Genomic DNA, 23,831 nt, shown 5'->3' on the forward strand with positions numbered 1-23,831 from the left:
ACGTCGGGATGGAGGGTGGGTCAGCTCGGGGCTTAGCGGAGGCCGAGCTCGGCGGGATGCGCGGGCCGGGGTCCCGGGGACCTGGGCGGGGCGGGGGGCGGGGCCGGGGCGGGGGGCGGGGCCGGGGCGGCACCCCACGGCACATGCGCAGCGCGGCCCGCCGCGCGCCCCGAGGAGTGGCACTTTTTAAAAGTGCAGCCGCAGGCCAGCCCACATCCGCCAGCGCCTCTGTCCAGCGCCCGGTCCCTCGCGTCCCAGCCGCGCGCCCCCGGCTCCCACATCACCATCCCGGCCCAGACCAGCCCAGCCAACCCTCACCATGCCGGTCAAAGGAGGTACCAAGTGCATCAAATATCTGCTCTTCGGATTTAACTTCGTCTTCTGGGTGAGTGAGCGCCGACGGCCGCGCGCTCCGCGGCGGGGCCACCTGTTCCCGGGCCCCGCACGCTGTCTACACCCGGGGGCGCCGGGTGGCTGGGAGTCCGCGTAGCTGGCACTGCCCGCGCCGGGCAGACTGGCGCGGAGAGAGAAGGCGCTGTGGCCGCCAGCTGGCTCCTCGGCCGGGGCCGGGCGCTGGCGGGACGGGCGCGTCCGTGGGGGGCCTGCGGCAGCCGAGCCGGCGGGGTAACCTGGGGGTCCTGGTGGGCTGGGACGCGCGGGCTGGCCTCGGCCCTCTCCTTCGCCGAGGACTTGGGGTGGGTTTGTGTCAGCTCCCACCCTGATCCCCTCGAGTGCGGTAGACAGAAGCTGCACAGTCGTCATCGGGGAACTTGGGTCCTGGCCAGGAAGACTTGGGCGGTCAGTGCAGGTCGAGACCCAGTCCCCGCCCCCCCCCCCAAGTGGCCAGGGCGCAGGGAAGGGCGCCCTTCTAAAGGACTCGATGGCGCAGGGAGCGCTCAGAGAACAGCTGTTGCACTTTTGCACAGGAGCGAGGCCGGGGGTCCCCCCTCCACCCTCCAGGGGGAACCTCGCAGACCCGCGGTTCGCCCAGGCTTTGAGTCTGAGCCGCCGCGTTGAGAATGTCCCAGCGCCCTCGAAGCTACCTGAAAGACCAGCTAGTCGTGATTCTCTTTCCAAGAGCGATAACTATCTTCACTGGAGAGAACTCTGAGACTAGAGTTTGGGACGAGAAGGAGGGAGGGGTAGATGCCTATCGACCCCTCGGGTGGGATGAGTCCTGCGCTTCTGTCTTTCCGGCAGAGATCAGGTGCCCCCCCCCCCCGCCCCGGAGCCTCGCCCCCCTCCCCCACCAGCCCACCCAAGGGCAAGGCGGAGCCCTGGAGAAGGGGCGTTCACCTGGAGAGAGAGCTCTTGCCCGCTCGCTCAGCCTCTCAGCAAATGGGAAGCCTGAACCAGGAGACCGACAGGGGCTGCGTCCACTCCCAACTTTCCAACCTTTGCTTGGGGCACGGAGGGACCGCCCAGGGACTGGAGCCTGGAGTCACCAGCGCCTTATGCCTTGACTTTGAGGGCCACCTCCCCTACACACAGATGGACAGTCTTTGCTACTCTGCCAGCAGTAAAGGTTTCAGCACAGTAACCCCAGTACCACCCCTGAGCGAGATGGCTGCAGAAACAGGTGTGCGCCAACAGAGGCGTGTGACCAAAACATGTGTGTATTTTCTTTCAGCTGGTCACTGCGGTCTTTTGGCTCCTAGGGGCAAATATTGAGTTAATCCCCCCACCCCACCCGACCCCACCGCCGTCCCCTGGGGCTGAAGGAGTGGTAGGGAGCAGATCCGCATCCCGAGAAGTCCCCTTACCCAACTCAAAATAGTGAGGATGGCACCTGCGTGTACGTACCCCCTGCCCAGGGCAACCTTTGACCTGCCTTAGACCCCGCCTGCAGCAGTCACCCCCTCCAGCACTAGCAGCCTCTCCACTACCAGGCTTGGCTTTCTCCACTTACCAACTCCAGGCACCACAAAAGAATGTCTGAGGTTGGCTCCGCCTCAGCTGTCCCCGCCCCACCCTACCCCACCCCACCCTGTCCTTTAGGGACTTTTCCTCTCCCTGGAGGGCCTGTAGGGGTAGCATTGGAGCAAGGCTTGGGGCTGGGGAGAGCCACAGACTGCCACCGTGTGCCTGCGTACCCCATCTGCCCCCCTGGCATGTGCAGGAGGCTCCTCTGGCCACCGGAGTCTGCCAGTCTGCTGCCTGCTGGCCCGCAATCTGTCCTCCTGTCTCCCTCCTGCCTCCCCCCCCCCTCTCTCTCTCCTCTCCTCTCGCAGCCCAAGCTCCCCTGCCTGGCTGTGGTCTCAAACAGAACCGTCTGTCTCTGGAAGTTGTGGTTTTCCGGTTGGGAGTGACCTTAACCTTGTTTCCTTCAGCCTTTGGTCTCCATCAAGCCGAGATGAGCACTCAGCCACACTTTTCTGAATTTGTCATTGTTCACCTGTCCTAAGTTGGGGGGTCCTAGAGAGACTATGCCCTAACCTTCCTGGAGATGAAAAAATATGGGAGTGGCGGGTCTACTTGTACAGCGTTTCACAGTCTGCAGAGTGTGCGCCCCCAAATCCCATGATATAGACAAAGCTGGGAGCAAGATCTGCATCTTACTCTTTGGTGATCAGGAATCTGGTCCCTGGAAGGTTAAATGACTTGTCCAGGGTCACGTGGCCCGAGAGTATCAGAAGTAACCTGACCCGGCTGGGGAAGAAGGGTGTAATGAGGATCCCCAAATATCTGGAATCCTTATAATGTCACCATTTCTTTCTCTTTTGAGACCAGCGATTTGTACATTTGGCATTTGGAACTGAATGTGGGCCTTTAATTCAGGAGTCGGGAGGCCGGGGGCCACCAACACACCTGTGTGCAGAGGCTGCTGAGAGGGGATGGGTGGCAGGGATCCTTAGAGGAGCCAGCCTCAGTGGCGGTAGGACGGTTGGGCGCTGGGGGTGCCTCCACCCTGGTCCTGCTCTGATCCCTCTGGGTCACTCCATGACAGCTGAGCCCAGGCAGCCTGGGCCTCCCCAAACTGGGCATCTGATGCCTACAGCCAAACCAGCCACCGGTCTGTTTTCCCAACATCCCCGGAGCCAAATTCCCCAGCCCCATTTGGGTTTGTTTTTGCATTTCCTTCAGACCTCCCTGCCTACCTCCCCAAAATAAAAAAGGCTGAAAAGGAAAACATTTTACTAAGGTCAGAGCAAACACAATTTTGCCAGGCTTGAGCCAGGCCAGGAATGTCTCGCTCATTCTATCCCCCCACATCGTTTGGAACAAACGTCTCAGAAGAACCCTTAAAGCCAGCCTCGTGCCTCCCTCCTGCAGCAACAAGACTGTCCCACACGACCCCAAAAGAGGAGTCAGGAAATGGAAGTGAACAGTGGTTGCAGAGTCTTGACCCAGATCCTGGCTTCTCTTGACCTTTTACCTTGGAGCGAGAGCCCGGTTCTCACGTCTCTTTCCTGCTGGCAGCTCCTTGTCCCCGTCCTGGGTGGGGTCTCTCTGAGACTTCTGTTCTCAGTGCCCATGTACCTGAGGGGTCTGTGGCCATACAGCAGGATGGTCTAAGCTCTGGATTCAACACCGCCACAGCCCTGGGGTCCCAGGGAGGGTTCAGCGCAGCTGTGGAAGGCACTTGGCACCTCCGCTTGGAGTCAGCTTCCCCCACAGCTGTTGTTCTGCGTTGGTGCAAAGTAGCTTGAGGCTGTATGCACAGAGTAGGAACAGTTCTCCATGAAGTGGACGTTGAAGCCACAGGAGCGGACTCAGCCCACAGGGCCTCTGTCTTTCCAGCTCCTGCCAACCTCCTTCTCCAGGGCAAAACACTGACTCCATTTCAAGGGCTGCTACACACCTGACCGGGAGAGGGGCACTTCTGAAAATAAAACTGCAAGGCAGAGAGCCCTGAGGTATCAGGATTCAGGGGCCGGGCACAGTAGGGATGAGTTGGGTGGCAAAATTCCCGGTTCCCCACCCACTGCCTCCCCAGAAGCTGTCTGGCTTGGATGTTGGGCTGAGCAAGTACCGGGCTGCTGTGTAAAATGGCTCCCGTGGCTGGCTCACAAACCGCCAGGGCCAGTGGAGAAGCCGCTGTGTTCAGACCTGGCAGGGTAAGAGAGGTGAGCTGAGGCCAGGTGTCTGCGCTGCTCAGGAAAATAGGACCTCTATCCTCCCCGCATCTTTATGGCTTCTCCGCCACCCCTGCGATGGTTGCCAGCAGCAAAGATCTAGACTCCTGATCTTGGGGTTGGGGATAGACAGACTAAATTCACTCTCTACACACTAACAGCACCCGCCCCAGGCCCTGCCGCCTTGTGCTGGGGAAGACCCACACTTGGAAAGGCTTTCATAAACAGCTGCAGTGGGGGAGGGGGCTCTCCAGACCGCTGGCTCCTCTGGGGCTTCTCTCACCTCTTCCTTGGAGAGGCGCATTGAGAGTGAACCATCCCCCTTGCACACAGGACTTGTGTGTGCCCAGATTGCTCTGTTTATTTTCCTGTTCAGCTCAGTTATATGAAGAGGTGCGGCTTCTGCAATTGGTCGCAGCTTGGAACTTAAGAATACCTTAGACTTACAAAAGCACCTTTTCTCCCCAGAGCGCGGCCCTGGAGAGGTTGTGCCTGGCATATCTGGCTGGGAGGTAGGGGCCGGAGGTCACCAGGTTTCTTTGGCTTCTGACAGTATATTTTAGATAGACCTGTGTGGCGTCGGGGGGGAAAAGAGAGCAGAGAAGTTTGAAGAAGCTGCTTGCTTATTTACATTCTGCGTTCCTTCCTCCCCCAGGTTGGGTGAGTGAGATTTTATTTGGACTCACTCACTGCAATTTTTTTTTTTTCAATCAAGCTTTATTTACCTCCTCTACGCGGAAGAGCCACGACTTCTCTGTTGCAGGGTTTGAAAATCTCAGACTTGGATCTGGAGTCTCGGGAGAAGCTGATGGCAGCTGGAGGAATTCAGGAGACCAAACGGGCTAAGCCTAATACATTTTGTGATTTATGCTTTGGAGGTCTGACTGCGGATCGCTTCCCTGCCCCATCCCATGGGAAAAGTCAGGCGGGTCCAGGGACATTTTCGTTTTCATCCAATGATGGCATACAGCCGTGGAAAGCAACATTCTGTCCCCAGATGAGATAATTTTATTATAATTACTTCCATCCGGTAATTTCACACACACACCAAAAAAAAAAAAAAACTTAGTTGTGGATAATTTTAAAGTATTGTATGTTGTCATCCAAAACTCGGAAATCTTAACCTTTCTAGGGAATCCCATGAAGTCAATGCCTGTGAAAAAATGTTTTGCTCTTTTTTTTTTTTTAATTTATTTTTTGTGTGTACTGGGGTTCCTGGAAGCCCTTCCACCTCCAGGCTACACTCCTAGAACCTATTTTTTATATTTTTATTTGGAAACAGGGTCTCTTAAGCCAGTATGGCTGGCTTCGAACCTGCGTGATCCTCCTGTCTCCGCCTCCTAAGTGCGGGGATTACAAGCGTGTGCCACCACGCCCGGCATATGCTCATATTTTCAATCTTTTTTTTTTTTGGTCTGAATCTCAGGTCATAAATGCCCCATATTAGTTTTCTGCCTCAGTTTCTAGGCAGTTCCTGTCCTGTCCTGAATCCCATCTTTCTTTCCTTCCTTCTTTCTTTCTTTCTTCCTTTCTTTCTTCTTTACTTCCTTACGTCCTTACTTCTTCCTTCCTTCCCTCCTTCCTTTTTTTTTTTGTGGTTCTAGGGGTGAAACCCAGGGGCACTCTACCTCTCAGCTACACCCCCAACTCTATTTTATTCTTTATTTTGAAATAGGGTCTCTCTACATTGCGGAGGGCCTCACTAAATAGCTGAGGCTGGCTGCGAACTCACGATCCTCCTGTTTCAGCCCCCCAAGTATTAGGATTACAAGCGTGCGCCACCACGCCCGGCAGGATCCCGCGTTTCTATCATAAGGAGCAGGTGGCCTTGCCACTTCCTGGGGACAGCATGGGCAGGGAATGGGGACTTTGCAAAAGGCATTAGAAACGAGAAGCGCTAGGTTCTCATGATGATGAAGTGGGGCCCAACCTGGGGAGCCGGCCTCCCCACCCATTCCCGCTGACTCTCAGCTTAATCACTGCCCAAGGAGTGGCTTTGACTCTCACTTCACTTAACGAGTGTTGTGTGTTTCTAGTCCACAGGAAAAACCCAGTGTTACGAGCTTCCAGCCAAGTTTTGCTTCTTGGGTTAGGTTTTCCCACAGCTTGGGGGATGCTACCTGTCGAGGAGCAACTTGCTTTCTCCTCTTTCCCACAAGATGGGGCTGGAAGGGTCATGCCCTCTTCTCCTCTTCCCTCTGAAGATTTGGGGAAAGGAGACATCTCTCACCTGGGGTCCTTTTAGGAACTGAGACTCTTGAGGGGACAAACAGCCTTGTTAAGTGATAGAGACAGACAGAGCCGTCTGACTTGGAGAGGGCCCCAGCTTAATGTGAGTCTAAGGAAGGTCCCTGGGTAGAGAGGTGTGTGAACCACTACTTAGTTCAGTCTCCTTGCTGAGCACTGCAGGGGCGCGGGGATGAGCAGCTATCTCTGGCTGTCAGGGAAGGGACTGACCTTCACGGCTTAGCCAGTGCACATCCAGGGTTCCAGTGAACACCTCGCAGACCTGAGCAGGCCATTGGTGGGACTCCTCCCAGGCCCTGCCTCTGAACTGAGCATCTCAGCATCAGATAGTCTTTGCGTGCACTTCTGGCCTAAGCTGCATGTAAGTGTCCAGATGTAGAAGCAACACAATTCCTGTGTGGACCACAGGAGAATATCCTTAGCTTGGGTGTTAAGAATATCATAAGCCCAGCATTGTGGCACATGCTTGTAATTACTTCCAGCATTTGGGAGGCTGAGACAGAAGGATCGTGATTTGAGGGCAGCCTCAGCTATTACTTAGTGAGGCTTTTTGCAATTCAGTGAGACCTTGTTTCCAAGTAAAGAATAAAAAATAAGGCTGAGGGTGTAGCTCAGCGGTAGAATGCCCCTGGGTTCCATCCCCAGTACCGCAAAAACAAAACAAAACAAAAACACATAAAGTAAATTGGACAGTTGTATTCAATTCCAAACAGATTTCTATAACATACCAGTTTTCATTTCTTTTCGCCCTACATTGATGGAGTCTGTGGCATAAGAGATAATCACAATTCACTAAAATTTTAAGTGAAAATATCAGCAAAACCATAGTTCCTTGTGAACCCATCATTGCCATTCCACTCAATAGAAGTCAGATGCTTGAATCCAGACCACCTCTACCCTTCAGGTGAGCCACGGCAGCGTGCCAGTTTGCATGCTCACCTCAGATCCCATGCCCAGCTCCAATGGGTGTTTTCCAGGTGAGAGACCTTGTGCACCTCTCTCTGCGGCCCACTCCTAGAGAGGAATGTGTGCCCCGAGGGCACTAAGGCAATGCCTTCTGATCCCCCATTGCCAAGCGAATGCCTTCTGGCGATGCAGGCTGCAGATTTAAACGCATTACTACCATAATCATTGTTTGAAAGCTTCCTTTCAGCAAGCCTGGGCAGTCTTTCATGCCCTACTTCATTCCCCCCTAATCAAAGGATAGCCCTGGCTTCCTAACACAGGCAACCTCATTACCAGAAAACTTAACGTGGTGGCGCATGCCTGTAATCCCAGCATACGGGAGGCTGAGACAGGAGAATCACGGTTTGCAGACAGCCTCAGCTACCTAGGCCCTTTGCAACTCAGTGAGACCCTGTTTCAAAATAAAGACTAAAAAATAGGACTGGGAGTGTAGCTCGGAGTAGAAGGCCCCTGGGGTTCCACCCCCAGTACCACACACACACACACACAAAAAGCCCGCACATAGAAATTTCCACCCATGCGAGGGTGGGACCTTCACCTTTCTGTGTCGTGGGAAGCTGGTACCATTCTCACGTCGCAAGTGCCTCCAGGACCCGTTGGTATGTCTCCAGAGCTGTAGCAGAGCCTATGAGGGTGCTATCTTGTGCTCTTTGCTGGCCGGGTGGTGCTGTGGGAGAAGGGCAGAGGCTCCGGGGCTATTCCTATAGGGAGTGCAGGGTGAGGGGTCACTGGACGGGCCACAGCCCCGTCTCACACACAGTGGCCAATGGGCAGCTGTACCAACAGTGAGGAGGCCAGGATGAGAAGCCGACATGCCAAGTGGCTGTAGAGGATCCGCATCCCAGGGCACGGCTGGGGTTGAGTGCGGCCAGAATGTGGACCGCCCTCCCGGCCAGAGCCCAGCGGAGGGAGCAGCATCTCCCCCGAGGGAGGCCGGGCCCTGGCAGCACCTCGGGCCACGCGGACAGTGCAGGTGTCTTCTCTCTGGTACATATGCGCCTTCTTGGGGCCTTTAGCAATAGAAGATGCTCCTGTTTAAAGGGGGATCAGGCCGGGTGTGGTGGCGCACGCTTGTAATCCCAGCATTTGAGAGGCTGAGACTGGAGGATCACGACAACCTCGGCTACTCAGTGAGGGCCTTTGCCACTTAGCGAGACCCGGTTTCAAAATAAATAATTAAAAAAAAATAATAGGGCAGGGGGTGTAGCTCGGAGTTCAAATGCCCTTGGGTTCCATCCCCAGACCCGCAAAAATAAAAGGGGGGAGGGATCGGATGTGGCCAGGAAGGAGGAAGAGAGAAAAGGAAAAAACTCTGGCTTGGGAGTAAAAAAAAGGGATCAAAAAGATCAACAGTACAGAGTCGAGCGTGGTGGCACAAACTCGTGATCCCAACATTGGGAGGCTGAGACCAGAGGAGAGCCCAGCCTCAGCTACTTAGTGAGGCCCTTTGCAACTCAGTGAGACCCTGTTTCAAAATAAAGAATAAAAAATAGGGCTGGGGGTGTCTCTCAGAGGTAGAATGCCCCTGGGTTCCATCCTAGTACCACACACCAAAAAAAATTAAAATTAAAAATAAAATAAAAAGGGGCTGGGTATGCAACTCAGAGGCAGAATACCTTGGCTTTAATCTCCAGTAACACACACACACACACACACACACACACACACACACACACACATCATTTTACCTACCCAGTGAGGCAAGTAAAGTACTTAGGGTACAATGTGGAGATTAGCAAATATTTGCGTGCTCACTAATAATAACTAATAATTCACCTGGAACGAAGGTGAAGTCACAGTGAGGGACAGAGCAGGTGGCAGGTGAGACACAGGAGTTTGGGGGACTCGCCCCCCTGAACCCTTGCTGGGTGTCCCATGATGGGAGAGAAGGGTACCGCACTGAGCAGCACTGAGAGTGTCCTTTGCCAACACTGCCAGGCCACAACCACATGGCTCTGCTCAGAAGCCGTAAAGAAGGGCACCTCGTACCTCTGGGGCTGTGCAGCCACGTGGTAGCCAGCTCTGCGGATAGGATGAGCGCCCACTGGTCCCCGTGGTGGAGTGTGTAAGCAAGAGTGTGTGTGCATAATCGCCAGACATCTCAGTGAGGCGTACACAATGGGAAACAAATGTGTGGTACGCTGGAATTTAAAGCACAACTTGCCCCAAACAATCCCCCACATCAGATGATTTTGGTTAAGATCAGAATGCCTGCTTTCAGCAGAAAAGGGATTTATTTATGGGCCGGCCCATACGCGCTATGCATCTGGCGAGCAGGCGGTGGAAACTTGAGAGCTCTTGTTTAGAAAGGTTACCTTGGGCTTCCCACTTGTGGGGCAAGATGCCACTGCCACTGAGCTACACCCCCAGCCCCAGGGCTCTGGTTTTTTAAACGATGATGCTGACTTCGTCCTTGGAAGGGAAGATTTCTCAGCCCTTGAACTTGTCCAAACCAGGTAGCTTCCTCATTTCAGTAAAGGTATGCTGAGAAAAAGCTTAGGTGGCCCTCAATCCCTTGCCACACCCTGGAGAGGAGGCCCTGGCTACCTCCCTGCTCCTGAGAATGAGACAGACATGGAGTCTGATCTCCTGTGGGCCGTGCTGTGCAGGGAGGGAGCGGGAGAGCTCGCCGCTGAGTCACTATTTGCTCTGAAACCCTGGGCAAGCCACTTCCCATCTCTGAGCCTGTCTCCCCATCTCTTAACTGGGATGATCCAGACCACTTTTGAGGCAGTCTGTCCACTAAGAATGAAAAGGGGTGTCAGGTCACAGTAAAACTCTCGTCTCCCAGCATCCCTCCTATCCCTGGGAAACCCTTGGTGCCTGCACTCTTGTTGCTCAATAATGAAGGAAACGTCCTAGGAAGGCAGAGCCCCGCACCAGCCTGAGGCCTGGCTGGGGACCTGTAAACACAGTTGCCCAAAGAGACTGCGGAGTGGTACCCATCATCAGGCCTCACAGCTGTTGTATTGGGCCTCCTGCACCCCTGCACCCAGGAGCCCCAGGAGGGCTGGAATCCCCAGAAAGGGTGAGCCTGCGGCCAGTATGTGCTTAGGACACCAGCACAGGCGTCAGGAGATAAAGGCATGCTCTTTGAGTTCTTTATACCCATTTTATAATTTGGGTTTCTTTTTTATGTTGAATTATATGGATGGTGGGGTAAGGGACTATAATTTGAGTTTAAGATACTGCATGGACATAAGAGGCAGAAGTCTTCCTCCCCATGGACCTGACTTCTTGAGACTGGTTTGGAATTTTTTTTGATGTGGCACACATACACACACACACACACACACACACACACACACACACACACACCTTCCCCAGCCCCCTGAAGTCCTTAAAGATCAACATGAAACAGCAAGGGCCATTTATGACTGGGGTAATTATTAGGGGCAGGGAATGGGGGAGGCAGCAAATCTGTGATCTCTGCAGCCTCATTTTCCTTATCTGCTTAATGAAGGCGATAATCCACCAAGCAGTTAGCGTGGGCCGCAGGAAGAGCTCTCGGGTAGATTCTGCTGCCGCCGCTGTGTTCAGGTATCTGTCTCCTCCTAAATGCTCATATCCAGCCGTAGCCCACTACTTCCGCATCACACAGGGTTGCTTAGAGCTGACTTTTCCCTAAGGCTCTTCTTTCAGGACACAGATTGGAGGGCTTATCTTCCCTCCTGCCTATGGAACTCACAGTTCCAGCCACCCCAGAGGTGGGTGAGGGGAGAGATCAGTGCTGTACTTTCCTGGAAATGCCCCTCCAAGGTGCCCGGCTGGCGGAGCCTCTTAGGAGAAATGGAGAGAAACCACCCTACTTTGCATCCAAATCAGAAAGGGTGGCCTTAGCACCCCACATCCCCACCTTCTGTGCACACCTGGTACTTCCTAGAAAGGGATTCCTCTTATCTAGTACTTTCTTAACACCTAGGACACCCAGAAACCAGGTCCAACAGAGCCAAAGGAAGCCCCCATTGCTTCTGTGTGGGTAGAAAATGAGAGAAAGGTGGGGTTGACCCTGGGCAAAGCCTCCTCTCCCAGCCTGGGAGAGAAAACAGTCCCAGGCGAGGAGTGAGGGGCAGCCCCCTCCGCTCACCTAGGTGCTGGGTGTCACTGAATCTAAGTCATCGGTCAAGCCAGGGCAGGTAGAGGGACCCTACCTCTGAGTTACAGTGAAATCCCCCGTGTCCAGGCCGCCCTCCTCTTTCAGGGTTCCTGTGCCTGGGAAAGAGTGTAGCTTTGAGCCATCTGCGTAGACCTGAATCCGTTTGAGCCCTGCCTCTTCACTGACTGTCTTTCTGAGTGAATTGCTTAACATTGTTGATCCAGAACCTGCTCTGAGTAAGAGCGGTGAGAAGACGCAGTGAGATTCCGTACGCACACCGCCTCCTCACGGAGAGTGACCGCTCTAATCCCTATTATCCTATTATTTATTTCCCTTCACCAGCCTCTGGACGAGTTGTTTATGGGCCAAAGAACCCGCCAGAAGTGGAGTCTATCGCCAGCCTCTGTGTGTTCTTTTTTTTTCTTTTTCTTCTTTCTTTTTTTCTTTCTTTCTTATCTTTTCTGTGTGTGTGTGTGTGTGTGTGTGTGTGTGTGTGTGTGTGTGTTACTGGAAATGAAACCCAGGGGCCTTCTACCTCCGAGCTACACCTCCAGCTCTATTTTTATATTTTATTTGGAAACAGGGTCTCACTAAGCTGCTGAGGCTAGCTTCAAACCGGCGATCCTCCTGTCTCTGCCTCCCAAGTACTGGGATTACAAGGGTGTACCACAATGCTTGGCTTGTTTTCTTATTTTTAAAAATGATCTTTTGTAGAGTTCAGGGTGGTGGGCGGTCGGAGTCCACTCTCACGCATAATAGCGGCCTGGCCTGGGACAAGAGGGGAGGTTTTTGCCAAACCTCAGCACTGCCCTGCTACGAAGGCCATGGGAGCCTCTCGCCTGCACCCTGAGCCATCGGGGCCTGGGCTGGAGGGAGCGGGACTCGGGCAGAGCCGCGGCCGGTGCAAGTGCAGGTTCCTTGAACGGTTGCCTGGCCCCGTGAATTTCCTTCGGGAATTTCCTTCCTGACCTTCGTGCCTTCCCGTTAGCTCCACACACCCCTTCCTCCACAGTCACCGTGTCCCATCCCAGGGTGCCAGAGACCTGCTTGGCAGAGCTCAGAGAAGTGAGAGGACCAGCTCTGTGTCAAAGTCTCCCCTGGGGACTCCACCAAGCCCAACTGCTGAGCCCCTCCCACACCTGAGTACATATGGAGTCTAGAATGGGAGGGCCAATTTGACTTCTGGCAGGTTCCAGGGGCACACCTGAAAACTGCTGCCTACACAAGGGATAGCCGGAAGGCTAGCCTCATACCCGGTATCTTTCCGAAAGAATTTAAGTCCGCACACTGTAATGATACATGCATTCCCATGTTTATGGCAGTGGCCAAGTTATAGAACCAGCCTAGGGTCTGTCAACAGATGAATGGGTTTTTAAAATGTGGTACCTAGCCAGGTAGGGTGGCACACACCTATAATCCTAGTACTTGGGAAGCTGAGACAGGAGGATCACAGGTTTGAAGCCAGCCTCAGCAACTTATTGAGGCCTTATTTCAAAAAAAAAAAAAAAAAAAAGGGCAGGCATGGTGGTGCATGCCTTTAATCCCAGCATTCGGGAGGCGGAGACTGGAGGATCTCAGCTACTTAATGAGGCCCTTTGCAACTCAGAGACCCTGTTTCAAAAATAGAAAGACTAAAAAATGGGGCTGGGGGTGTAACTTGGAGGTACAATGCCCTTGGGTTCCATCTCTGATTCCGAAAAAAAAAAAGCAGTGTTTGGGAGGCTGAGACAGGAAGGTTGCAAGTTTGAGGACAGCCTCAGCAACATAGCAAGATTCCCAACAACCCATCAAGACCCTGTTTCCAAACGAAAAATAAATAAAAAGGGCTGGGGATGTTGCTCGGCAGTAGAATGCCCCTGAGTTCAGTCCCCAATATGTGTGGTATATATACACGATGGGATTTTGTTCAGCCATAAAAAACAAAATGATGCCATTTGCAGGAAAATGGATGGAAGTGAAGAACATCGGGCTAAGTGACATTAGCCAGACTCAGAAAGTCCGGGGTCATGTGCTTGCCCTCATATGGAAGCTAGAGAGAAGAGAAAGATAATCCTGAAAACAGGAGGAAGAACAGGAGCAGAAAGGACAGTGATCAAGGGGAGGGAAGAGGAGGCTCTAGGAATGAAATTGACCAAATTTTAATTCTATGCACATATGACTGTATCACAGTGAACCCCACTTTTATGTGTAATTATAATGCACTGATAAAAAGAAGTGTTTTGTTTTGTTTTGTTTGTGGTACTGGGGATTGAACCCGGGGGCATTCTACCTCCAAGCAACATCCTCAGCCCTATTTTTTATTTTTTATTTTGAAACAGGGTCTCACTAAGTTGCAGAGGGCCTCACTAAGTAGCTGAGGCTGACCACAAACTCACGATTCTCCTGTCTCAGCCTCCCAAATGCTGGGATTACAAGTCTGTGTCACCATGCCAGGCTTAAGTTATTATTATTATTTTTTATTCTTTTTGGTGGTACTGGGGATGGAACCCAGGGGCCTTCTACCTCTGGGCTACACTCCCAGACCTATTTTATATTTTATTTGGAAACAGGGTCTCTTAAGCCAGCTGAGGCTGGCTTCGAACCTGCTCGATCCTCCTGTCTCAGCCTCCCAAGCGTGGGGATTACAAGCGTGTGCCACCACTCCTGGCTTAAGTCAATTATTTTTATTTAAAAAATGGATTGCTCTTGAAGATGCCGATTTCTGGCCATTTGAACGCTGCCTTCAGACAGCAACTTGGTAGAAGTTCAGGCTGACCGCGTTTTCTGGAGAGGGCTGAGGGTGTAGCTCGGTGGTAGAACATTTGCCTAGCACGCCTGATGGCTCGGGCTCCACACCCAGTACTGAAAAAAGAAAAAGAAAAAAAAGAGCTTTCTAATGAGAAAGCCTGGCCCTCAGGCTGGGCTGCCCACCAGCCTCCAGGATGGTCATGGCCACAAGAAGACTTCTGTTCTCTATGGAGGCTGTCCCTGGGGCTTTTCAGCTTACCTCTAATAAAACTAAAGTTAGTCCTGGGCCCCATGGATGCCTTCGAATTCAGCCTGAGTGATATTTTGCTGCCGGTGGCGTCTCTCTGCCGATTGGACTGGAGTTTGGTTTTGTTGTTGTTTAATTTTGTGGAAGGCCTGCGTGAGGGCGGACTCCAGGACCTCTAGCTCTGCCCAGACGCCTCCGCCTGTCCAAAGCTCCAGCCTCCCTCTGAAGTGGGGGAGGAGGACGCAGGAGAGGATTAGAGGAGACTGCAACACTGGGATCCTGTTTGTTCTTGCTGGCACCGCCCGGCCTTCTGACTGGTGACGCGCCCATCCTCGGCTTGGCATACAGTGCTGAGCTGAGGTTGCTATGGAGGTGGGTGAGGCCCAGAGCCCGCAGGTCTGGGTGGCCTGACTTGTTTTTAAATGTCGAAGCCTGTGTGGACACAGAAGGCCTTATCTCCACCTCCGTGGCTTTCTTAAAAGCGTCACTGGTATTTCGGAGCCTGGGAAAGGCTGGCAGGGAAACCTGCGCCCTCAGTATTTGGTCTCTTATTATAACTTCTTAGGTGCCACGGATAACTATCTGCTTCTGTTTACCCAAGTCCAGGTATGTAAAAAAAAAAAAAAAAAAAAAAAACAGGCTGATAAGCATCTTACCCAAGGAGAGAATTCTAGAGAACAGGGTTTTCTGGGTGCTATGGTACACGCCTGGGATCCAGCTACCTGGGAGCCTGAGGCAGGAGGATTGCAAGTTTGAGGCCAGCCTGGGCAAGTTAGCCAGACTTTTGTCTCAAAATAAAATAAAAAGGACTGGGGCTGTAGCTCCCTGATAGAGCCCTTGCCTGCCCCTAAATAAACAGACAGATAAGAGTATAAGGTTTCCTTTCCTACCCCACCCAGGAAAGCTCCCTCCCTCCCTGTCCCTGCCTCTGTAATAACTCCCTTCTGCAGAGTCCAAGCTGGGATCCCAGGAAGAATGGAAGCCTGGAACCCAGCAGTCCCTCCACCTTCCGTCCCCACAGAGCTTTGGCATTCTCAGCCCGATCACAGGGAAGTGTGGACGGTGCTGTGTGGGCGTGACGAAGGTAAATTTATCCACCTTCCTCCACCACCCAACACTCCACACAGACATTCACAGAAACCAGAAAACAGGAGCCCACTGTCCTAGGCGACCCCGCCCCGCCAGCCTCCCTCGCCCATCGTAGGAGGACACACAGCAGATGACCACGGAGTGGCCCTGAGCTATACACTGCCATCCCCTGTCCCGCTCCAGGTCTATTACTGTTAGTATTCTTATTACACTCATTTTTTTTTCTTCTTTTTGGTGGTACTGGGGTTCCTGGAAACCTTTCTGCCTCCAAGCTACACTCCCAGACCTATTTTATACTTTATTTGGAAACAGGGTCTCACTAAGTTGCTGAGAGCCTCACCAAGTAGCCGAGGCTGGCTTCGAACCTGCGCGATCCTCCTGTCTCAGCCTCCCAAGCACGGGGATTACAAGTGTGCGCCACCACGCCCAGCGTCTCACTTTTATTTTTCCCTACTGAATCTGGCTGGCTCTAGCTGTTCAGTTTTCAGCCTGGCTATATGCAGTACTTCATTTAATACTCACCTTCAACCTAAGTTGAAGGCAAGACAGGTATCATACTATATTATTTTTTCTTTTCTTTGTTTCTTTTTTAATGCAGTACTGGGGATGGAACCCAGGGGCATTCTACCTCCACACTACACCCCCAGCCCTATTTTTTTATTCTTTATTTTGAAACAGGGTCTCACTACGTTGCAATGGGCCTAGTACTGAGGCTGTCCATGAACCACGATCCTCCTGTCTCAACCTCCCAACTGCTGGGATTACAAGCATGCTCCACCACACCCAACTTATATATATATATATTTTTTTTTTTTTTAAATACATCAGGACTCCAAGGTTCAGAGAAGTTGGGGAAAGTGTTTGAATTCCTGGTGGTAGAATTAGAGCCCAGAGTCTGTGTCCATCCTCCGGCAGCACCATTCTTACCCAGGAGTGCAGCAGAGTTGCCTGGGAGCACTCAGAATCCCCCTGTGCTGGAATCGAGGCCGGCTTGTGTTTAGAATCTCATAGGTCAAGCCAGGTGCAGTGCTACATGCCTATAATCCTAGTACTTGGGAGGCTGAGACAAAAGGATCGCTGGATAAAGGCCAGCCTGGGCAGCTTAGTGAGAAACCCTGTCTCAAAATAAAAAGGGCTGGGAGTATAGCTTGCTGGTAGAGTACCCTTGGTCTCAATCCCCAGCACTGCAAGAAAAATAAAAATAAAAAATTTCGCCGGGCGTGGTGGCGCACGCTTGTAATCCCCGCGCTTGGGAGGCAGAGACAGGAGGATCGCGCAGGTTCGAAGCCAGCCGCGCACACTGGCTTAGGAGACCCTGTTTCCAAATAAAAATGTAAAAAAATAGGTCTGGGAGTGTAGCCCGGAGGTAGAAGGGCTTCCAGGAACCCCAGTACCACCCAAAAAAAAAAAAAAAAAAATTCAAGCCAGGCATGGTGGTGCACACTTGTAATCCCGGCATTTGGGAGGCTGAGACTGGAGTATCGCGGTTCGCGGACAGCCTCAGCTACTCAGTGAGGCCCTTTGCAACCTAGTGAGACCCAGTTTCAAAATAAAGAATAAAAAAATAGGACAGGGGGTGTAGCTTGGAGGTAGAATGCCCCTGGGTTCCATCCCTAGTACCGAAAAAAAGAAAAATATCCTAAGTCATTCTGACGCCCACTCCGTGTTGAGGCATGCTCCGGGCCAGGCTAGCCGTGCAGGTGACAGGTGACAGGTGTCAGCTCCAGCGCCTCCCGTCCCTTGTGAGCTACTTCCTATTATGCCACCTGTTCCTTCCTGAAATAGCCCTTGCTTTTCCAGAAGGACAGTGAAAAACAGGGAAGAATGAATCCTCTCCCTCTCCCCAGGACCCCATCCACCCACCGCCTCCCCAGTGTGGCAGGTCTGGCCACTTCTAGTCCACAGCAGACCACGGAGAGAAAGCACCGTGGAGAGTCAACCACTCTGTGCTCTCTGGGCTTCCTAAGACAGCTGGATGGGAAGGTGTGATGAGTATTTTGTCCTTTAAGAAAAGAAAAATGAACAGCCAGTCAGGCCCTAGGAGGGGGCGTCGCCGAGACCCTGCAGTTTGTTTGCAGTTTGTTTGACTCAGGGATCCTCAGAGCACTGGGCGCCCCTAAGCGCCATTACACTTTATTTCTCTTTCTTCATTCTTGTTTAATCCTCCTCTGGAATTGGAGACAGTTCCTCTAACTCCAGGTATGTGTTTTCAGGAGAGGTTTCTGTCCTGTACCTGAGGTTAGCAGTGACTCACCGGGCCCTTCGCTGTGCTGGTGCCTTTTAGCAAAGGTGCACTGTCAAGGTGTTTGTGAAGGAGAGGAGGCAGCCAGGCCGCTCTTCACTGGGCCACGGTTCGGAGCAGTGTTAGGTTTCTGTGTCTCTGAAGCTGTCATAAACCCCACGTGACCAGGTTACCTGTGAGTTCATCAAAAATCGGAGCGTCAAACTGGGTCTCTCAGAGAGGTGGAGAGGCGGGTGGACTTGTAAGTACAGAGCAAAGCGGAAGATTTTCAAGAGACTCTATAAGGATTATAATCTCATGGTGACATCACATACAAAGAGAGAAGATTTGTCACCCACCAAGTGCTTCCCAGCCAGGCCTCCTGGGTCCTCCCCAGTGCGCTCTCTAGGAAAGCAGTTGGTCTTGTCGTTTCTGGCTCTTGTTGTGTGATAGTAAAAGATGAATCCAGCCAGTCGGGCGTGGTGGCGCATGCTTGTAAATCCCAGCATTCGGGAGGCTGAGACAGGAGGATCGCGGTTCGCGGACAGCCTCAGCTACTTAGTGAGGCCCTCTGCAACTCAGTGAGACCCGGTTTCAAAATAAAGAATAAGAAACAGGGCTGTGGGTGTAGCTCAGAGGTTGAATGCCCCTGGGTTTTCATTCCCAGTACCATAAAAAAAAATAAATAAATAAATAAAAAGAATCCAGATGGGTGGGAAAGAAAGTTTGTCCAAAGGGAGAGGTCTTTGGGGTGGATTTCAGAGTTCTTTTCTGTGAAGTCTTTATTTATTGAGTAATCATGCGCTAATGACTATTCTTTCCAAAGTATGGACAGACAGGGGAGACAAGAAAAAAAACTAAGGAGTAACATGGTGGCACACATTTGTAATTCCCAGTACCAGGGAGGCTGAGACAAGAGAATGGCAGGTTCGAGGCCAGCCTCAGCAACTTAGGGAGACCTTGTTTCAAAATAGAAAAATAAAATAGGGCTATGGGGATAGCCCAGAGATAGAATGCCCCTGGGTTCAGTTTCCGGTACCAAAAAAAAAAAAAAAAAAAAAAGGAAAGAAACAGACTAAAAAGTCTTTCTAACGTCAAAGAGTGTGTGTTCTGGTGAGACGGGAGGTGAGTGCTGAGGTTAGACAAAGGACGAACATGAAGGTACTGGAGGATTAAACACTTGAGGACTGCATCGGTCTTGGAGGAGACTGGGGAGACCAGGGCGGGCACAGCCTAGGTTGACAGGGTGGCGTTTCAGGAGGAAGGACCTGCATGGGCAGGGGTGGGATGCAGGAGGCTGATGGGGAAGCTTGGAGTCTGTGTCTGAGGATGGGAGGGGGCAGGTGCCCTGATGGCCGCTGCTGGGGACGGGGGTGGGTGGGTGGGTGGGGAGCAGTCGAGCAGTTTGTTCCGTTTGGTTGTTTTAGGGTGGAAGACCTGCCCGTGTGTTGGCAGAGATGGAATCGCAGAGGCAGGAAAGAGGCTAATTCATGGCAGGTTCTTGAAGGAGCCAGGGAGAGAGGGGCCCCAGCTGTTGCTGCGGCTGCTGCTACTGTTGCTTTTTTAGACCTTTAATTTCGTTTTAGGCCAACAGAAAAGTTGGGAAGATAGTATAGAGAATCCTAAAGTCCTTGCTGTGTGCCCCATTGTTTTTGTTAGTTTGGGTTTTTGGGGGGTTTTTTAGTGGTACTGGGTGGGGTTCCTGGAAGCCCTTCTACCTCCGGGCTAGGCTACACTCCCAGACCTATTTTATACTTTTTATTTGGAAACAGGGTCTCTTAAGCCAGCGCGGCTGGCTTCGAACCTGCACGATCCTCCTGTCTCCACCTCCCAAGCGCGGGGATTACAAGCGTGCGCCACCGTGCCCGGCTTGTGCGTCCCAGTGTACCAGGTTACATTTGTCACAACAGAAGCCAGCACTGGTGTATAACAAGTCAGAAATCCAGACTTAAGCCGGGCGTGGTGGCGCACGCTGTAATCCCAGCATTCAGCAGGCTGAGACAGGAGGATCGCGGTTTGCAGACAGCCTCAGCTACTTAGTGAGGCCCTTTGCAACTTAGTGAGGCCCTTTGCAACTCAGTGAGACCCTGTTTCAAAATAAAGAATAAAAAATAGGGCAGAGGGTGTAGCTCGGAGGTAGAATGCCCCTGGGCTCCATCCCCAGTAAAAGTCCAGACCTAACTGGCAGGACACCAGCATCCACGATGATGTCCTCTCTCTGTTCCAGGATCCTGCCCAGGGTACCACGGGATGGCCCTGTGTCTCCTTGCAACCCCTGGTCCGTGACAGCTGACTTTCCTTTTCGGCACCACCTTAACAGTGTTGAGAAGTACCAGTTAAAGTATTTTGTAAACTCTCATCACCTTAGGTTTGTCCCATTTTTTTCCCTTGTGATTGCCCGTTCATCTTCTCAGAGGGAAAAATGAGCATAAATGAAGAAAGAAATGTCTGATAAAACAATGGGGGAGAAATTATCCCTCTTTTCCGTCTACTGTGAAATGGATGGAACCATTCTGAGCCAGATGGCAAAGCAACTTTTCCTGGCAAAACCAGGAAAAGGAAACGGGGCAGACTGCGGATGGGGCCGAGGCTGAGTGTGACGGCCCCAGGCTTTCCTCCTCCCTCCACACCCGCTGGCGACGGGGCAAGTTGCTGTCCTCTTCCTAGGGCCCTGTGAGCAGCGGCTTGTCTGAGCCTCTGCAGCAAACCTGCTCAGACCGGGTGATGAAGGAAAAGAGAAGCGGCCGTGACAATCATGTGGCCGGCGTGACTACCAGTCTGCCAATTAACCTGGGAGGAATCCACCCATCTCTTGACCTCCCAGACCCCTGTACAGGCATCCCTCGGTACCCACAGGGAGTGATTCCAGCCCCCACCCACCACCACCATGGCCAAGTGCAAGGATGCTCAAGTTCTGTATATAAAATGATGTTGTAGCTGGGCGTGGTGGCACACGCTTGTAATCCCAGCATTCAGGAGGCTGAGACCGGAGGATCGCAGTTTGTGGCCAGCCTCAGCTACTTAGTGAGGCCCTTTGCAACTCAGTGAGACCCTGTTTCAAAATAAAGATTAAGAGCCAGGCATGGTGGTGCACACTTGTAATCCCAGCATTTGGGAGGCTGAGACCGGAGGATCGTGGTTCGCAGCCAGCCTCAGCTACTTAGTGAGGCCCTTTGCAACTTAGTGAGGCCCTTTGCAACTCTGAGGTAGAATGCCCCTGGGTTCCATCCCCAAACCCGCCTTGTTTCAAAATAAAAATAGGATGGAGGTATAACTTGGAAGTAGAATGCCTCTGGATTCAAACCCAGTACCGCAAAAAGAAAAGTCAAAAATTAAAAGGGCTAGGGTTCAGTCCCCAGTTCTGCAAAAAAAAAAAAAGGCAGCAGGCCTATGTTTGTGTGTGTGTGTGTATGTGTGTGTGTGTGTGTGTGTGTGTGTGTGTGTGAGAGAGAGAGAGAGAGAGAGAGAGAGAGAGAGAGAGAGAGAGAGAGAGAGAGAGAGAGACAAACAGACAGACAGACATGCTCTGTGTTCCCGCCTTTCCTTCCTTCTGGGATTTTTTTTTTTCCAGTACTGGGTATGGAACCCAGGGGCATTCAACCTCCCAGCTACACCCCCTGCCCTATTTTTTATTCTTTATTTTGAAACGGTCTCTCACTGAGTTGCAAAGGACCTCACTAAGTAGCTGAGGCTGTCGGTGAACCGCGATCCCCCTGTCTCAGCCTCCCGAATTGCTGGGATTGCAAGATTGTGCCACCATGCCCAGCTTCCTCTTGGGATTCTCGAACCTTCCCCCTCTCTATTGGTAGCCTTTTAGGTATAAAAGGCCAGTATCTATTATAGTTTTTCTTTATCTCTTCGGCCAGCTGCTTTCTTTTCTCGTTGTCTTGGTGCTGTGGCTTTGAAAACCCAGCAGCATGACTTAAGGTTTGGAGAAGAGCCCTAGCACCCAGGCCTCCCAGCTCTGCGTTGCCTTTGACCCAGGTGAGACCTGAAATACTTCCGTCCCCTCCTGGTTCCAGTTCTGTGATCCAGCGCCCTCCTCTCCACCTGTGCATTCAGACCGGCTGGACAGCTGGGCTCTCAAGGGTCTCCGTGGGATGGGTGGGGTCTTCCTCTGTGGGTTTTACTCAGGCACCTGTCCCTAAGTGAGCCTGGGGTCATCCCCAAAGAGACCCAGCTCCTGCCCCGGGAGCTTTCTGTGCAGAGCACAGCTTTATGCCATCCTCTGAAGCTTGTCCCCAAGCATGGGATTATTTTAATTCTTTTCGCAGCTACTGGTTTAATTTTTCTCACTGAGAAAGGGTAGGTGAGTTGCCTGGCTCTGTGGGGGATACGATCACTGAGATAATTCCTTGGCATGCACAGGCTGGAGCAGACAGAAAGAAAAGAGCCCCGCCTCTCACCCTCTCAACAAAGTCCCGAGGGTCAAGGGCAGCAGGAGACCTGTGTGCCCAGGGGCCCAGACCCACCAGGCGTGCACCTGTCTAGCACCCCTGCACACCGGGGTCGAGACACATATTTTTCCTCGCCCAGGTGCACTCAGCTGGGCCCCACCTCCCCGAGCTCTTGTTGTTTGGGAAACCCCAATTAGAGGAGAGTGTCCTGGCTGGGGCCAGGGTAGAAGACTCCTGCTTCTCTCCCAAGCGTGCTCTGTTATCTTTGGGTTAGACCAGGAGACTCCTGCTCACCTGCATGTCTTACTAATAAAAACCTAAGCCGGGCGTGGTGGTGCACGCTTGTAACCCCGGTACTTGGGAGGCTGAGACAGGAGGATCACGCAGGTTCGTGGCCAGCCTCAGCTACTTAGTGAGGCTCTCTGCAACTCGGTGAGACCCTGTTTCCAAATAAAGGATAAAAAATAGGGCTGGGGTGTAGCTCAGAAGAATGCCCCAGGGTTAAATCCCCAGTACAGAAAGAAAAACCTGACCCATGTCTTTTAAGCAAAGTTCTCAGATTCGTGTGTGTGTGTGTGTGTGTGCGCGCGCGCGCGTGTGTGTGTGTGTGTGTGTGTGTGTGTGTGTGTGTGTGTGGTATTGTTTTTGTTTTGTTCTGTTTTGGTACTGGGATTGAGCCCAGGGGCATTCTACCTCCAGTCTACTATACCCACTAAATTGCTGAGGCTAGTCTCAAACCTATGATCCTCCTATCTCAGCCTCCCAAAAACTGGGAGTGCAGGTGTGTGCCACTGAGCCGGGCTGCCTGCTGCCTTTTTGCATTGAATTTCTCAGTTAACCGGCCTGGGAGAGTGGTGTGGAAGCCATTAGCTGTCCTGTTTGCCCCAGTGCTAATCCAGAGACCGCTTCCGTTGGCCGGGTCCCAAGGACTGGGAGGCAGAGCTACGATGACTCTATAGCCCACGGTTGTACAGGCTGTGCTATCTAAGGGTGCTGAGGCACCTGCCAGTGAACTCACGTTTTGGTGCTGCCTTACCCAGCTCTCAGATTCATCTTAATGGCAGAATCTCTACACCTCCGAGCTTGGCATCCATGAGGTCGTGGCTCCCAGGGTCAGGCCCTGGGCACTTGGCTTTGAGTAGTTCTTGCTGGTGTTTGCCATCGCCTTACTAAGGGGAGGGGATGAGAGGTGTGGGGAGAGGCCGAGTGGCTGCCCACAGAGCCCAGGGCCCATGCTGCAGACCCCCGTGCTGGGAAGGGCAGATTCTCCCAAAGCCCACGTGGCGCCCCCTCCTTCAGAGTAATCCTGACATAATCTCCATCCGTCTTTAACCATACTAAAAAGGCAAGGAAGGGCCACATCTTCCCATTACAATTTTACAGATGGCAGGAGAATTTATGACAGTACCTCTACCATCTTTTCTCCATTAAGATGTATGACTACAATGCACCAATTAAAAAAAAATATTTAAAAAAAAAAGAATGTATGGCAGGAGCCCGGCCATGGTGACGCAGCGCCTCTAATCCCAGTACTTGGGAGGCTGAGACAGGAGGATCACAGGTTTGAGGACAGTCTCAGCAACTTAGTGATACTCTTTCAAAATTAGTGAGGCCTTTTGCAACTCAGTGAGACCCTGTTAAAATAAATAATAAAAAATCGGGCTGGGGGTATAGCTTGGAGGTAGAATGCCCCTGGGTTCCATCCCCAGTACCGCAAAAAAATAAAAATAAAAATAAAAAAAGGGCTGGGATTGTAGCTCGGAGG

General features: G+C 52.3%; 1 protein-coding gene across 1 annotated transcript in view; it reads left to right on the forward strand.

The window, feature by feature from the left end:
- Positions 1 to 319: 319 nt before the first annotated feature.
- The window catches only part of CD9 (CD9 molecule), a gene marked incomplete at both ends in the record, with an annotated part of 38,770 nt that continues 15,258 nt past the window's right edge, over positions 320 to 23,831 (forward strand). Inside the window, 1 exon segment of the mRNA XM_080705271.1 lies at positions 320 to 385. Coding sequence (XP_080561397.1) covers positions 320 to 385 — 66 coding nt within the window.

This window comes from Muscardinus avellanarius, assembly GCF_963383645.1.
Source record: "Muscardinus avellanarius genome assembly, chromosome: 11".
NCBI classification, from domain to species: Eukaryota; Metazoa; Chordata; class Mammalia; order Rodentia; family Gliridae; genus Muscardinus; species Muscardinus avellanarius.